This window comes from Lynx rufus, unplaced genomic scaffold (assembly GCF_022079265.1).
Source record: "Lynx rufus isolate CCGP_SWC_20201006 ecotype Redwood Valley unplaced genomic scaffold, mLynRuf1.p SCAF_4, whole genome shotgun sequence".
Taxonomy (NCBI): Eukaryota; Metazoa; Chordata; class Mammalia; order Carnivora; family Felidae; genus Lynx; species Lynx rufus.
In genome coordinates this window covers 8947680-8963708 of record NW_025814856.1, presented here as the reverse complement: position 1 = coordinate 8963708, position 16029 = coordinate 8947680, and the positions used below count along the sequence as shown (strand labels likewise).

The 16029-nt window shown below is 56.0% G+C and overlaps 2 protein-coding genes across 4 annotated transcripts; both read right to left on the bottom strand.

Moving 5' to 3' along the window:
• Nucleotides 1–6441: 6441 nt before the first annotated feature.
• CUNH19orf53 (chromosome unknown C19orf53 homolog) lies at nucleotides 6442–9198 on the bottom strand. Its single transcript, XM_047096824.1, has 3 exons — nucleotides 9074–9198; nucleotides 8940–8995; nucleotides 6442–6910 (listed from the first exon to the last, which is right to left on the bottom strand). The coding sequence occupies exons 1-3, from the start codon at nucleotides 9168–9170 to the stop codon at nucleotides 6764–6766; spliced, it is 300 nt and encodes a 99-aa protein (XP_046952780.1). The 5' UTR covers nucleotides 9171–9198; the 3' UTR covers nucleotides 6442–6763.
• Nucleotides 9110–15995, bottom strand: MRI1 (methylthioribose-1-phosphate isomerase 1). Of its 3 annotated transcripts, none has more exons than XM_047096823.1 (7): nucleotides 14858–15995; nucleotides 14540–14778; nucleotides 13557–13732; nucleotides 12083–12259; nucleotides 11780–12004; nucleotides 10272–10401; nucleotides 9110–9198 (listed from the first exon to the last, which is right to left on the bottom strand). In XM_047096823.1, exons 1-6 carry the CDS (start codon nucleotides 14987–14989, stop codon nucleotides 10274–10276), a joined length of 1077 nt encoding a protein of 358 aa, XP_046952779.1. In that variant the 5' UTR covers nucleotides 14990–15995; the 3' UTR covers nucleotides 9110–9198; nucleotides 10272–10273. The 3 variants fall into 3 exon arrangements, with proteins under 3 accessions (XP_046952779.1, XP_046952778.1, XP_046952777.1); XM_047096822.1 differs by lacking the exon at nucleotides 9110–9198 and adding an exon at nucleotides 9211–9348; XM_047096821.1 differs by lacking the exon at nucleotides 9110–9198 and having other exon boundaries at nucleotides 10178–10401.
• Between the last annotated feature and the right edge of the window lie 34 nt (nucleotides 15996–16029).

The following is a 16029-nucleotide window of genomic DNA, read 5'->3' as shown; positions in this document are numbered from 1 at the left end:
GCTTTTCGCCATTATCATTACATTTCTGCATGTGTTTTAGCAGCTGTTTAGTTTCTGGCTCTTTCCTCTCCACCGAGACCCCCGGGGGCGGTCGTTTGTGTAATTGGTGCACTGCTACACCGCAAGCACCCGAACAGCAGCCGGCATACAGCAGTCAACCCGTAACTTACCGACCGAGCCAACTCAAACTCTGTTCCCGTTCCGCTGAAATGTCTACAAAGCAGGAAACACCGAAGCTGGCCCTTAAATGGCCCGATTGCTGTCCCCAGTCTCCCCACCCCATATGGAAACTGGCTTTTTCCTTCCAGGAATTTCCAGCTGCACTTTCTGGCCAGTGCCCAACCCACCATTCAGTAAACTCCCTCTGACCTGTGCTGTCCCGTAGGGTCACCACTGGCCACAAGTGACCTTTGAGCCCTTGAAATGGAGCCGGGCGGAATTGAGGTGTGCTGTAAATGTAACAAGATGGATTTCAAGGACTTAGTAGGAGGGGCACCTGGGTGGCTCAGTCGGTTAAGCGTCCGACTTCAGGTCAGGTCGTGATCTCACAGCTTGCGAGTTCGAGCCCCACGTCTGGCTCTGAGCTGTCCCTGCTTCAGATTCTGTGCCTCCCCCCTCTGCTCATGCTCTATCCCCTTCTCTCCCTCTCTTAAAAATAAATAAACGTTAAAAAAAAAGTTGCTTTAAAAAAAAAAAGGACTTAGGGGGAAAAAAGGCAAAATGTTTCACTAAGAATTATTTATTTAAAAAAAAATTTTTTTTAACGTTTATTTATTTTTGAGACAGGGAGAGACAGAGCATGAACGGGGGAGGGTCAGAGAGAGAGGGAGACACAGAATCCGAAGCAGGCTCCAGGCTCTGAGTTGTCAGCACAGAGCCCGACGCGGGACTCGAACTCACGGACCGCGAGATGTGACCTGAGCCGAAGTCGGACGCTTAGCCAACTGAGCCACCCAGGCGCCCCAAGAATTATTTATACTGATGTGTTGAAATGGTAATATTTTAGGTAAGTTTGGGTTAAATAAAATACATGATTCAAATTAATTCCACCTGTTTCCTTTTATTTTTTTATATTTTATTTGGTATCAGGACATTTAAAGTTACACAGGCGACATGCGTGGTTAACTTCTATTGGACAGCAGTGGTCCAGCAGCAGGAACAACGTGGATAATAATGTGCTCTTGCTGTTCTGGGATATTATCACTTTTTTTTTTTTAAGTTTATTTATTTTGAGAGAGAGACAGAGAAAGCACAAGCTGGGGAGGAGCAGAGAGAGAGAATCCCAAGCAGGCTCCACACGGTCAGCATGGAGTCTGAGGAGGGGCTCGAACTCACTGTGAGACCATGACCTGAGCCGAAATCAAGAGTTGGATGCTTAACCGACTGAGTCACCCCGGTGCCCCTAGCATAAAATCACGTTTAAGCCTTCCAACAGTGCTGCAAAGTGGGGCTCGTTGCCTCCATTTCTCAGATGAGGAAACTGAGGCTTGGAGAGGGAAGTGCTTGCCCGAAGTTACCCGGTCTGGGATGCCCTAGACTTATTGCCAGAAAAGTCGAGGCAAAGACGGACCGATGGGGAAGGATAACTGGACTGTGGGGAGACATGGGGAGGATGAGGAGGGACTTCAGTGAAGCCCACGTTTCAGGTGCTCCCCTTGCCAACAGGACCCCAGAGCCACCCTTACCCGTGATCCTCTTCAGCAACTGGAACGTGGCTGTGTCAGCTATGCCCAGGTCCCGGTCCCTGAGGATGCTTCAGTGGGTGTCCTGAGACGTTGAATCAGAGAAGTCACCCCAGGCTGCTCTAGTGGGTTAACCATAGGAGGAATGGAGACTAGGGTATCACAGAGTGAGGATGTTATTTTATTCTCTGACATTAGATATTAATACTGTCACCATCCCCATCAGGCACAGAAAGGCCAGGTGAACTTGCTCAAGGTCCCCAGCAGGGAAAGGATAGGGCCCCGCCTTCAAGCCCTGCGGGTGGTTCTGTCACATTGCTGGGGATCAAATGCACAGAGTTTGGGAAAACACCAACATTCTATTCCATTTCCCTGATTTTGCAGAGGAATGAGACCCAGAGAAGGTCAGAAAGTTACCCCAGGCCACGCAGTGATCCCAGGAGAATATATGAGGTCCGAAAGGCCCCTGGGAATCTCTTGGCCTGCTCTCCTCCCAGCAATGCTTTTAGGAGAGGTTGGGAGCCAGGTTCCAGACATTCACATGTCCTCCCTTCTCCATGCAGCCGGCGAACTTGGGCTTCAGAGAAATGGAAGCCACGTTTATCCCGCCAGGCCGCTGTGAGCTCATTGTCTAGGCATCCACAGCTCCTGACCCCAAACCCACATGTATTTGAGACCCGTGGGAAATAGGGTGGCCCCGGCGGCTCAGACGAAGGGGGATAAGGGCCCCCAGCTCTGTGGCCACCCCACCCCAATTTTTCCAGGTTCCCTCCCTTCTGCCAGCCCCCTGCACAAACCCATGCCCTTGTTGACTCAGGCAGGAAACCAGGCGGAGCAGTTTCACTTCCTGGTTCTGATGCAGCCCCTCTGGCCTGTCCAACTGGCAAGATTTACTTCTTACATTTCTTTTCTTCCCTTTTGGAACACAGGTTCATGGGCTGAATGTCAGGGCCCCGCCAGGAAAAACGGGCATTCAGGCGGAGGGGGATGATGGAAGCAAGACAGGAGAGGCTTGGGAAGGAATAATTGTATCTGAAAAGCCACACTTTAGTGACTGCTCTGGCCCTGGGGAGAGGGCCAGGGTGGCGGGCAAGAGAGGACCGGCTGAGTGGCTAGTCTCGGGCTCCGATCTTTGGACAAAGGCAACTCTCACAGCCCTCAGGCTCCAGAATTCTCCTGAGGGAGGGGTGTTAAGATCCCCATTTAGCAGATGGGGAAACTGAGGCTCAGTGAAGTGACAGGACTTGCTCAAGGTCACACAGCCACGCAGTGGCAGAAACTGACCCTGAACTCAAGGTGGAGGTATTTCCCGAAGTCTGGGGCTCTTGGCTTCAGCACCAATGGGGGGATTTTGTGGGCAGGTGGAAGGAAGAGCAGAGAAGGAAAAACCACGCCGCTGGCAGAGGCGGTTTGGGGAGGCTGCGGGGGTTGGGGGAGAGGGGAACGAGTGGGTTGACATTCCAGACCTCATACCTGTTGCGCCTGAATGCCTTTTCCTCGCCCCTGGGGTCCTCCTCACTAGGGCTGGCGTCAGAGGGACAAAGGCAGCAGGTTTACGGGAGTCCCTGGCCCGCCGGGGCGCCGCCAGCCTCAGTGGCGCTGGCCTGGATTCGAGGTGCCTCCTGGTGGCCGAGGGAGGCACCAGAGGGCCCTTGGAGCCCACCTTCCCCCAGTCCTTGCCCTTCCAAGATTCCAGATAAAGGTTAAACGAGAATTTCCAAAAGAGGAAGAAATCCTGAGCCTCACGGACATATAAAGACGGACACGTGTTAAAACGTTTATTGAGCTCATGTGGGAAGCAGGCAGATGTTCTACGCGGTTCGAAAGAGAGTCTGGAGAACAGGCACTTTTACATATCAGACTATTTACCCAAATCCACGTGCAGATGGGGGCAAATTGTTTTTTTCCACAGGGGAGGAGGGTTGTCAAAGAAACCTCTCCCGGACCGGATGGGATTTGCACGTCTACAGATAAGAGTGGTTTTATATTGCTATCAATTGCTTACAATTTACAGAGCCGAGAGTTCAAAGACAATGCTATGAATCAGATTAACCCGGAAGGGTGTGTTGTATAGAGATGATGCACTGAATAACCAGAACTGATTCATTGAAATGCAAAATTTTCCTTGCAAAAGAAAAAAAAAAAAAAGAAACAATACATTACTTCCTTCCTTCAATGAACACCTACTGTGCACCGTCCTAGGTGTTGGGAGACTCAGCAGTGAACAAAGGAGCAAAGGAGAAAAGTCTGGAGCGGAGCAGAGTGACCACTCCTGGGGGTGGAGGTGCGGGAGGGCCGAGAGGGGCTCCCGGAGGCGGCATCCGGGAGGTGGAGGGAACCACAGCAGGAGGCAGGACGGGAGACAAGGGGGCGGTGGCCAGCCTGAGGTTTGTTTTCTGTTCTCTCCACTAGAATGCCAGTTCTCAGGTCTACCGAGCTGTGCTTGGCACACAGTAGGTAGACAACAAATGCCCGGCGGGCAATGTGGCTTCCTCTCAAAAGGCAGAAGCCGCTCGCTGTCTGCTTAGGGGATAAACCACCGTGCTGTGACCAGATGGCAGGGGCGCCCAGGTCGACCAAATGGGGCTCAAGGTGGGGCGTGCCCCGAGGATCAGACTCCCAACCCCAGGCCTGCCCTCCATCCTCCAGCCTCCTCCCCGCCCCCCCCACAGAAACCTGAGCGCTGGATCCGGGGAAACCCCAAACTAGTCTTTCCATCAAATTTGGGTCCTGTTGCCACAAGTCCCAATTTTTCTTTTCTTCTTTTTTTTTTGTAAAGTAGGCTTCAGGCCCAGCGTGGGGCTTGAACTCATAACCCTCAGATCAAGACCTGAGCTGAGATCAAGAGTTGGACGCGTGGGGCACCTGAGTGGCTCTTGGTTTCCGCCCAGGTCACGATCTCTCGATCGGGGAGCCTGCGTAGGGCTCCAGGCTGACGGCGTGGAGCCTGCTTGGGATTCTCTCCCTCTCTCTGCCCCTCCCCCACCTGTGCTATTTCTGTTTCTCTCAAAATAAACTTAAAAAGAAAAAAAAAGAGCCACCCAGGTGCCCCAGCCCTGATCGTTCAAGTCGTAACTTACAATTTTTGTGTGTGTGAAACTGCTCACAAACAAAATCTGTCAATTAAAAGAGTAGTTCAGGGAGCCTGGGTGGCTCGGTCAGTTAAGCATTCAGACTCTTGGTTTTGGCTCGGGTCATGATCTCAAGTTCCTGAGATCGAGGCCCGCACAGGGCTCTGCACGGACAGTGTGTAGCCTGCTTGGGATTCTCTCCCCCTCTCTCAAAACAAACTTAGGAAAAAAAAAAAGCACACAGCTCAGCAGCATTCAGCACGTTTACCACATTAAGCAGCCGCCCCTGCAAACCTTTTCTTCCTGCAGGACGTGACCCCAGCGTCCAATGGTGGACCCCACCCCCCCCCCCCCGGGTCCCCCAAGAACCACCCATCTGCTTTCTGGTTCTCTGTGGGCTGGCCCGTTCGGGACGTCTCCCATAAACGAGAGCATACAGCACGTGGCCTTTCACAGCGGCCTCCTCTCCCGGAGCGTGGCTTCGAGGTTCAACGAGGCAGCGAGCTGGCGCTTTGTACCTTCGCGGCAGAATATGACTCTGTCGCGCAAACACGCCCTTTATCCTCCGTCTGCTCAGGGGTATCTGGGCCGTTTCTGTCTTCTGGTGACTGAAACTGGCAGCGCTGTGAACGCTCACGTCCGAGCCGTCGGTCAGGCCCCCGTCCTCAATCCTTTTGGGCGCACGCCCGGGAGTGGAACGGCCGGGTCGTGGGTAATTCTACGCTGAACTTACTGAGCGAGGGGCCACCAGACCGTTCTCCACGGCGGTCGTCCCCTACTGTGCAGAAAAATTTTAGTCGTTCAGAAAATTTTGACCACCACTCCACGGGATCGAGAAAAGCTGCCAGCGGTGGGTCAGGCTGGCCGGGAAAGGACAGGCCACCGGGGGTTCGGTCACCCACACGTGCGGCCGACCGCACCCACAGGTGCCACCACCTCCCCTGGACAGCAGCTCAGTGTCACCCAGACCGCAGCCGAGTCCGTCAGCTGTGACCTGCTCCCCACACTCCTGGGGCATGGCGGGGGTGCTGGGGGTGCGGGAAGAAGGCCGACAAGCTCTTGGCCGATTCGCAGGCACCGTGTGGTCCAGCAGGACCGCAAACAATGACTGAAGGAGGAGGGACCCAGGAGGGAGCAGGAGAGACAGCGGACGGGCAGCGGGGATCGGGGACCCCGTTAGCGGCTGTGCAAATCCCTGCTCGGTAGCGTTTACACCACCTAGCCTGGGCATCATGAGGGTTGGGCTGGCACGGAAAGCACTGGCATGGTGCCTGGGCCACTCGCAACGCCGCACACGTACGAGCCGTCAGGACTAAACATCGAGGTGGCCTCGAGCAGCTGACGAGCGTGTCCGGGCTTACCCGGCACGGAGACCCTACCAGGTGGCGTCAGCCTGTCACACGGGCGGAAAAGGAGCTCCCAGGGACGCCTGGCTGGCCTCTGGCAGAGGCAGTGACCTGGGCATGCCTGCAGGGGGTGTCAGGTAAGCGAGGAAGCTGGTGGGAACGGCCCAGGGGGTGAGGGACGAAAAGCCTCTTCTTCGGCTCCTGGGCTGAAGGTGCAGAAGCCTCTCCGTCCCTCGCGGGCACACGGCCGGTCTCCGGTGGAAGCCGCCGGGACCGGCCTGGGTCGGGGCACCGAGGCGCCAGCTCCAGAAACGGCCCACTCACAGGAGCACGTGAATGGCATGCGGGAGGAACGGCGGTCAGGTTTATTGCTCTGGGTTAAACCAGTGGAGGGAAGACCTGAGAAGGGGGACAAGGACACAAGAAACCGGCGGACATTTCCTCCGCTTCCGGCGTTCTTCGGGCCCTGGGAGTCTGACCGGGGCGTTTCAGGTCCGCGGCTCACCTACTCTTGGGCTCACCTACTCTTTCCCCAAGGAAACTCGAGGTGCGTGAACCCAAGGCTCTGGAGAGCTCGGCTCCTCCTTGCGGTGCCACCTGCAGGGTCACCGGCATGGATCTGAGCACGGAGGCTGTGCCGATGGCCTCCACTGGGCTGGTGTCCTTAGGAAGGCGTCTTGGTGGAGGAGGAAGAGGCTGCCTCCTTCTTCTTGGCGGAGGCCTTCAACAGTGCCAGCTTCTTGGGCAGGCTGGTGCTGGCTTTCATGACCACGTCATGTTCGATCTTCTTCCGGATCCCGACCTCCAGGTCCTGAGGGGGCAACCACAGGGCGGTGAAACTGGGTCCTGAGGTGGGGGGGTGGGGGGCTGACCCGTCACCCTCTTTTTGCCAAGAGCTCACAGGAGACTGGATGAGCAACTTCCCACGAACGGTACCTGGGGTCTGGGGTTTAAACACAAGTCCTGTTCTCATCTCTGAACCTCAGCTTCTAAACCTCTACGCATCCCCATTTTACAGATGGGAAAACATGTTCTAGCAATGTGGAGGCACCTGCCCAGGGTTCCCAAGACAGGTGAGTGAAGGGGGACTGGAACCCAGCATGCCCAGAGCCTTTGGTCTCGGTTTCCAGGCACCAGTCCCCTCTTGTCACGTGTTATCTCCACTTGGCAGATGGTGGCCTGGGGCTCTGAGACAGAAATGTCAGAAAGCAAAGGCACATGGGTTTGGGTCCAAAACTGGTAGTTTAATCATATTTCCCAAGCTGCCCCATCCTGCCCATGAGTTCCAATGACCATGACCACCGCGACTGTCACATACCTAGATTCAGGGAACAGAACAGCAAACAAGACACAGAAAATCTCTGCTCTCAGGGAGCTGACACTCAGCATATATATGCAGACAACATAAATACCTATAACCCACTAGGTGAAAGTGATGGTAAGTGCTGCTGTGGAAGAAAAAAACAAGGGATAACAAGCGAGGGGTGGGGGCTGTTACCAAGGACAGCCGCTCGGAAGTAATGCCTGCAGTCAGACTAGACTCAGAGGAAGGGAGCTGTGTGGATTCCTGGGAGAAGAATCCCACAGGAAACAGCGAGTGCAAAAGTGCTGAGGTGGGATAAAGAGTAGTTAAGGGGCCAGTGAGCAAGGGGGAGAGTGAGAGATTAGGGCAGGGAGGTGACAAGGGCAGAAAACGCAGGGCGCTGTGGGCCACGGGGAGGATCTGAGCTTTTCTTGGGGTCACGTGGGAGACACTGACGGGCTGGGAGCAGAGGGGCTCGGCCAGACTTGGGTGCTCACTGGCGCCCTCTGGCTGCTGTGGTGGGGGGTAGGAGATCAGGGAGGGTGCACCTGCCCTGGTCCGGGTGGTAGTTGACGGGGTGGGAACAGGAAGGGGGTCAGGGAGGTGGGAAATGGGTGGATTCTAAACTAATACTGAGGGCAAAAACGACGGGATCAGACCCAAATGTGAGAGAAGGGGGGAAACGATGATCCCAAGTATCTGGAAGGACAGAATCTTCCTGAATCAAAACGGTGGCAAGGTCATGTCGGGGAGGGAGAGGGAAGCATCAGGAGTTTGGTTTTGGATGTGCTGAGACTGAGACGCCCATGTGACAGTCCGCCTCCCGCTGCCACATGGAGGTAAGCAGGCCCTGGGGTCTCAGAAAACCTATGCTCTGAGCAAACGAAACAACTTGCTCAAGATCACGCATTAGTTCGAGTGGAGTACAATTTGAACGCAAATCTGACTCCAGTAAAACTAGTTTTAAATCTCTGTAAACTTCTTTATAAGCTCCACCCTAGCCACCTACATAAAGAGGTTGCATTTAAACACAACCACAAAAATGACAACCAACGCAGCTAACGTTTACTTGTGTCCTGTGCTGTTCTCGGCGGTTTACAAGTGCCCTATGGCATTAAATCCTTACGACTCTAGAAAGAAAGGTGCAATCACTATGATCATGTGACAGGTAAGAGACTTCGGGTGAAGAAATAGCCGTTGACGGCTGCGATCGCACGCGCGCGGCCTTCCTTCGAAACTGGGGTCTCTACTTCCCATGCCACCTCCCCTCCCAAGTTCCACTAACGAACGGTAACAGCGAGAGCAACTGGCGTGCGTTTAACACTTCCTGCACGTCGGGCCGTACTTCTACGGGGTCCGGTGAACGATGTGGGAGGTTCCGGTACCCACGGCACAGGAGGGCGGAAGTGAGGCTCAGAGAGCGGAGTTCTCCAGGCTCCCCCCTCCGCCCTTCGCCAGCCTCCAGGCTCCCCCACCGGCTCCAGTCTCCATCCTCCGCCCATCACCGCCTTCAGGCTCCTCGCACGCCCCCACTCACCTTCTTGAGCTTTCGCTGCTGCACGATGCGTGCCTTCTTGGGGGCGATGACACGACCTGGGAAGAGACGCACTCGTGTGAGGCCGGGGAGCCCTGGGTCCCCCTCGCCCCCCATAGCCCTCAACAGCTCCTCACCACCCTTCCTCGGGCCTCGGTTCCGCTCGGAGGCCGCCGCCGCCGCCTTGCTCTTCCCCGGCTTCCGCGCCTGGAACTTGCGCTGCCCCTGCGCCATGATGCGGCACGCACCGGAAAAGGCGGGGCTGCGAGGAAATACAGCCGGAAGACGCAGAGCACGATGGGATACAGTGGGGCCGGCGGGGCGCGCGCAAAGACTCACGGGACACAACGGGGCAAGGCATTAAAGAGACAGACGCCCACAGACGTAGATGATACGGAGGGCTTTGCAAAACCTTCCAAAGAAAGGTTCGGATGATCAGCTAACGCTTCCTGAGCGCTCATTTGTTTTGTAGAACTTAGTTTTATGCTCTTTGTACATAAAAGCTGGTCTAGGATTCTTCACCGACTGAGCCACCCAGGCACCGCTAAACATAAAATTTTAGTATCATAAACGTAAAATCGTCAAACCACAGCACAGCCTGCAGAGCAGGTGCCTGAGATCGCAAGTAAGATTTTCTTGGAAAGAGGGCCAGTGTCAGGGGTGAGGTAAGGTCAAGTTGTGCAAGAAGCTGTTACTTGATTACTGAGCTTTTTGGTGTGCCGTTTAAAATTCTGCACCGGGGCGCCTGGGTGGCTCAGTCGGTTGGGCGTCCGACTTCAACTCAGGTCATGATCTCGCGGTCCATGAGTTCGAGCCCCGCGTTGGGCTCTGTGCTGACAGCTCAGAGCCTGGAGCCTGTTTCCGATTCTGTGTCTCCCTCTCTCTCTAAACTTCCCCCATTCATGCTCTGTCTCTGTCTCAAAAATGAATAAACGTTAAAAAAAAATTAAAAATAAATAAATAAATAAATAAATAAATAAAATTCTGCACCCCAGGTACCATCCTAGTTCCGGCCCTGAAGCAACCTGAGAACATTTTATACATGAGAACACCAAGGCACGAGGAGGTGAAGTGACTCGACCAAGGTCACACAGCAGAGAAAGTGGCTGAGCTGGGTTTTGAACTTGGGCAGGCTGGCTCCAGTTACAGGGCTCCTAAAGCCATGCAAAGGCCCTGTGTGCTCTCCCTGCTCTAGGAAGAAGTGTAGCTGCGGGGAAGAAAGTCAGTTTTGGGGCAAGCCATTCGATGAATAAGTTTATTACAAAACCTAAGGGAATGGGGGCAGGATATGGAGAGTCAGCTTGGTTACTTCTGGGGTCCAGCTGGGGTACCCACCCTCAGGAGACGGTGGTGCTTAGGGCTGCCCGGAGCTCCTCAGGAGCAAAGACCCCCAGTTCTGTGATGATGCCGCCGGTGATGAGGTTGTGGGGGGTGATATCGAAGGCAGGATTCCAAACCCCAATCCCTGCAGGAGAGAAGGAGGAGGCAAGAAGGCAGTATTTGGCTCTGTGACAGCTCTCAAGCTGTTGTGTCCTGTCTCCCCCATGGTGGTTCTGGGACTTCGAGAATCCTTGAGAACCCGGGGATAGTCACTCTGCAAGTGCGTGAGGGTGTGGGTTTTAGCACTCAGTAACAACCCTGTTGGCATCGCCTCAGAAGGTTTAGAAGTCTTACATACATCTATCCCGCTTCGGCCTGCTCCAAGGATCGCATTAAGAACCTCACAGAGCCCACCCGAGAGCCTTTGCACGGGCAGTCCCCTCTGCCTCCAACGTACACACGACTCACTCACTGTTTCGTTTCCTTCAGGTCTTTGCTCAGATGTCCCCTTCTCAGCGACGCCTTCTCTAATCATTCTGTCTAAATCTCCCTGCACCAACACTTCCCGTGCCTTTCCTTGCCTTTTCTCCTCAGCCCTTGCCCGCCTCTAACACACACTGTGATTTTGTTATTTATCTTGGACTGTCAGCTCCACAAAGCAGGGATTTTATGACTTTTTCATACCTGTATCCCTTGCGTTTAGCACAGCACCTAGCATCGGTTAGGTACTCTAAAATATTTGCTGAGTCAATAACCACCATTTACACAAGAGGCTGCAAACTGGGGGCCCGTGACGATTTTCTCTGGCTCACAGTTCTTGCTTTTTTTAATGTTTGTTTTTGAGAGAGAGAGAGAGAGCACGTGTGTGCACATGGGGGAGGGGCAGAGACAGAGGGGGACAGAGGATCTGAAGTGGGTTCTGAGCCGGCAACAGAGAGCCCGATGCGGGGCTCGAATTCACGAACTGTGAGATCATGACCTGAGCTCAAGTCCGACGCTTAACCGACTGAGCCACCCAGATGCCCCATGTAATTGTTACTATCCAATGAGCACTAAGTAAGGGTCAGGCGCAGTTCCTCATGTCACCCGGGCTGACTCGCTGACCACCCAGGGGTTTGTGAGGCAGGTCCTAGTAAGAGTGCATCTCACAGACGTGAACGCTGGGGCTCTTGGGGATGGGAGAACTCAGGCAGTCTGCTCCAGGTGGGGTGGGGAAGCTGAGAGCATCAGTGTCTCTTCACAGGCACTGGGCTAGGCAGTATTCTTATTTCTTCTTCAAGGGAGGAAAGCGAAATGGAGAAGAGCAGGACAGCTTGCCTGAAGTCTCCTAACTCATTAGTTGTATATTCTGACCTTGAAGCTGACCTTCAAGGCGCTTCTGTTCCAAGAAATGGGTCGAAGGAGCCGCTTATGCCCCAGAAGGCCCGTGATGCCCTAAATCCACCTGCCCCCAGGAAGGGGCCAGGGTGCCTAAAGGGATGTGCCCAGGTGCCGTGGTGCCCACCTCTAAGGGGCCGGCTTACCGGGGGCTGCAATCCTGACCCCGTTGACGTCGGTCAGCTCCCGCCCTGGGCGCTCCTCGATGACGATGTCCCTGCCTGTCTCCAGATGGAGGTCGCACGAGGAGCTGGGGGCAGCCACGTAGAAGGGGATGCCGTGGTGCTTGGCAGCGATGGCCAGCTGGTAGGTGCCCACCTTGTTGGCTGTGTCACCGTTGGCAACCACGCGGTCGGCTCCTACGATGACGGCTGGGGAGCAAGATGCCGGGGTCCTCACCTGGCCCCGGACGCCTGGAAGCCCTGCCCACCGGCATCGCGCCCGCTGACCTGACACCCCTCTGTGGGCCATGGCGGCTGCTGCCGTGCTGTCGGCGATGAGCATGGCGGGGATCTGCTCGTAGACCAGCTCGAAGGCAGTCAGCCGGGCTCCCTGGTTGTAGGGCCGGGTCTCCGTGCAGAAGGCGTGGTCCAGACGGCCCAGGGTGTGCAGCGAGCGGATCACCCCTGTAGGGCTCGGCCCACCAGAAGGTCAGGATGAAACAGACAGCGACACTTGGGCCGAGTGGCTCGCCGTTTAGAAGCACAGCTCACCACAGTCTCATCCCCGGGCCCCTGCAGTGATGATTTCCTCTGCCCAGTACGTGTGGGCTTAGAGAACACCTTCTCCGGGAGGCCCTCCCTGATTCCTCGAGCTCGCACAGCCACCCCCCACCCCCACCCCTCCGACCCCTTCCCTGCTCTTTCGTACTCATCACCCTCGAACGCAGCGTGCGTATTTACCGACTTGCTTGTGTTACTTCTTCCTACTTTCCTGTTCCTTGGGGCAGAGGTTTTGTCTACTGTTTTCACTGCTGGGTCCCCAGTGCCTAGAACTGTGCCTGGTACACAGCAGGTGCTTAGTAAGCGTTGAGTGAATTGAGGAATGCATGTATGCAGGAATGGTGGGGTACTCGGCTTCTTAATTGATGTTTATTGAGCGAATAAACGAGTATCTTGCCATCAAGGCCTCAGTCCCCAAGCACAAGGGCAGGACCCAGGCAGGTAGGCAAATCTCCGAGAATTTAGGGTCAAGTGGCATCTACTATTTTGACCCCCAGGACCTGTTCCCCACTGTCCTGGTCACAGCTACCCCAATCTTTCTTTTGGGGGGCCACTCCCTTCTCAGTCCTCTTGGAGTTCACATTGTGCCCATTCTGAGCATAAGGCTCAGTCTGGGCCCGTTGACCGATTGATCCTGGATGGGCAAGTGGCCCTATCAGAGCCCCTGAGATATAAGGAGACTTTTCCAGCACTGTCAGCACAGAGACCCTTGGCTCTTTTCCTCATGATCTGAATCCTAGCAGCCTCCCTGCTGACCCGTGGAGCATGAGAATGATGCCATCACGGAGGGCAGGATTTAGGGGACAGGGATAGATGGATCCTGATGCCACTATCTAACACCTGGATCCAGCCACACCTGAAGCCAACCACCTAAGCACTTCTGTACAAGAATAACTTCACCGGGGCGCCTGGCTGGCTCAGTCGGGTAAGCATCCGATTTTGGCTCAGGTCATGATCTCATGGCCCCACATCAGGCTCTCTGCTGTCAGCACGGAGCCTGCTTCAGATCCTCTGTCCTTCTCTCTGCCCCTCCCCCACTCACTTGCTCTCTCTCAAAAATTAAATAAATGTTTAAAAGTACTTAAACTTATTAAAACAAAAAAAGGAACAACTTCACATCTTTTTGGTGGGTAAAGTGACTAGGATTTCTTTCTCTAGCATCCAAAAGGGGCCCTTCCCCCTTCCCATGATGCCCACTCACCCAGGGCTGTGCCATAGCCAGCAGTGGCCAGGGCACCAGTGTTGCAGTGGGTCAACACGGTCACCTTGCCGCCCCCAGGAGCCACCTGCTCCAGGAGGTGGCGGGCTCCTAGGTCCCCGATGCTCCGATTGTCTTTGAGGTCTTTCTCCAACATGTCCTCGGCACAGCAGATCACTCTGGGGCCGACAAGGGGCTCTCAGCACCAGCCACCAGGCCTTGGGGCCCAGGCTAGCCCCTCCTCCCTGCCCAACACCGCTCAGTAGGAGCCCTCCTGCTCACAGCCTCTCCAGGCTGTGGGACCTGCACTCTTCTGGACCGTCACCTGTCACACCACTTGCTCACTTAACGTATGTTTACCGAGTACCTCATGGGCGCTGGAGAGCACAGCACAAAAATCTTTGCCCCTGTGGAGCTCCCGCTAGGGTGGGGGAGGCAGGTGGTAAGCAATTAATGAAGGAGAAGGCAGCCGAGTCAGGGGACAGAGATGGGGGGATGAGCTGTGTTACAGGAGGTGTGGGCAAGACAGAAACCTGAAACCTGACAGAGAGTAAGCTCTGTGGATACCCGGCCTGCATGAGATGGCGTGTGCAAAGGCCCTGAGACAGGAGTAAGCTTGGTAAGGTCAAGAAACATGCCAAGTGACCACATAGCTGCAACAGAGAAGAGTAGAAAAACAAAAGGGCAGGGAAGGGATCAAGGCCGGAAGCAAAATTCCTCAAAAGAAAAACTAGGAGAATGCAGTGGCTCCAAAAGGGATGAGGCAGATGGGGCTGGGCATGTTCTGGGGAGGCAGACTCAAGAGACTTGAACTTGAGTGCAAGGACCTTGGGACCAGCTGTCCGGTAAGGGCTCTTAGTCCCGCTTGCGTGGCCTTGGACTGACATGCCGTGCCTCAGTTTTCCTGTACGTAAAACGGGTCGTTGTGCGAAAAGATGAGTCAACAGCTTCCACGCGGAGCAGTGTTTGGCCCAAGGCCTCCCTACCTCTCCCGGACCGTCTCTTCCGTGGCGCCCTCGCGCTCGGCCTCCAAGGCTGCGGCGTCGGCCAGCTGACTGGCCGCGCGGGCCAGGTTGACCGCGGTGGGCCGAGCGGTGACCAGGAAGCTCAGCGCGTCGCGCACGAAAGCCACCAGTGCGGCGAGGCCCGGTCCCCCCGCACCCGCCTGCAGCTCCACGGCGAGGCTGAGACAGCCCACGAGCGCGATGGCCGGGGCGCCGCGCACCTGGAGGGGAGGGATCGGGGCGTCAGAAGGGGCCGCCCCCCTCCCATCCCTGCCCCGTCGCTGCGCCGCGCGGTCCCACCTTCATGGCGCGGATAGCCTCCCAGGCCTGGCGCACCGAGCCCACTGCCTCGTAGCGGCTGTGCTGGGGCAGCAGCAGCTGGTCGAGGATCTCCAGCGAGCCCCGGGAGTAACGGATCGCCTCCAAGGCCATGGTACCGCCGCCTCGCTCACGCCGCTCTGGAAGGACGGGGGGGGGGGGGGGGGCCTCCCTGCGCACGCGCGGGGATAGGACGCAAGGAGTGGGCAGGACCCGCCCCGCCCTTTCGGAAGGAGGCGCGTGCGCACAGCAACCCCGCAGGACCGGCGGTCCAGGAGACCGAGCCCGCCCTACCCCCAGGGCCGAGTTTAGGCAGTTAGCCGCCTTCTGGAAACCAGAGCGCACCGTTTCTGGGGCCACGTTGTTTACCGTTCGGCTGACCGGAGTTAAGGGCTCGCAGCAAGGTCCCCCAAATCCCGGGTGGGCACCCTTAGGTGCCTGATTTCTTCAGCCACAGAGAACGCTGAAGGTGGTCTCAACTAAAGGCCCGCATTGGGTATTTCAGAGACTAAGGGGCTCTTACTGTTGCCCTGAAACCTTCCCTTCCCTGCAGGGAGCAAAGGCTGGTGGGCTGGGGACAGCCCCTGGGGCCACCATGCCCCATCAGGCGAAATATGAATCTGGCCAGAACCTCAGCACCAAGCGCACGGTGTGGCTGGGTCACTGCCGTATCCCCTGGGGCTACAAACCCCCACATTTGTTAAATGCTCTTCCTTTTCCCCGGTTTAAGGGGAGGTGGCCGGTTGGGTTTCTGGGTCGATGCCCTGCTGTTTCTGAGCTATTTCCTGTTCAGTTTACCAGTTCCCTCCAAAAGATGCACCACGGCAGGGAAGGGGGTAGGGGAGAGGGCCTTTTCGTGACCTTTCCAAGGCACCCCTACAGGCTGGGGAGAACAAAAACCCCACACTTGCATGCTCCGGGTTTGACTGCTTCAGGCACCTCCTATGTTCCCAGTCCTAACTGTGCGGTTCCTGCTGCCCGGTCCCCCCTCCACCTTTCGCACTGAGACTGTACTGCCTCCTCTGGGAAGTCCGCTCTGATTGCAGGCCAACCTGAGCTACCACACTGAAACCCTCGTGCTGGGCGGGGATCGTGGCTGTGGCCGTAGCATCACGCTGGCTGGTGAGGGTCCTGCGAAGCTTAGCTGGGTGGTG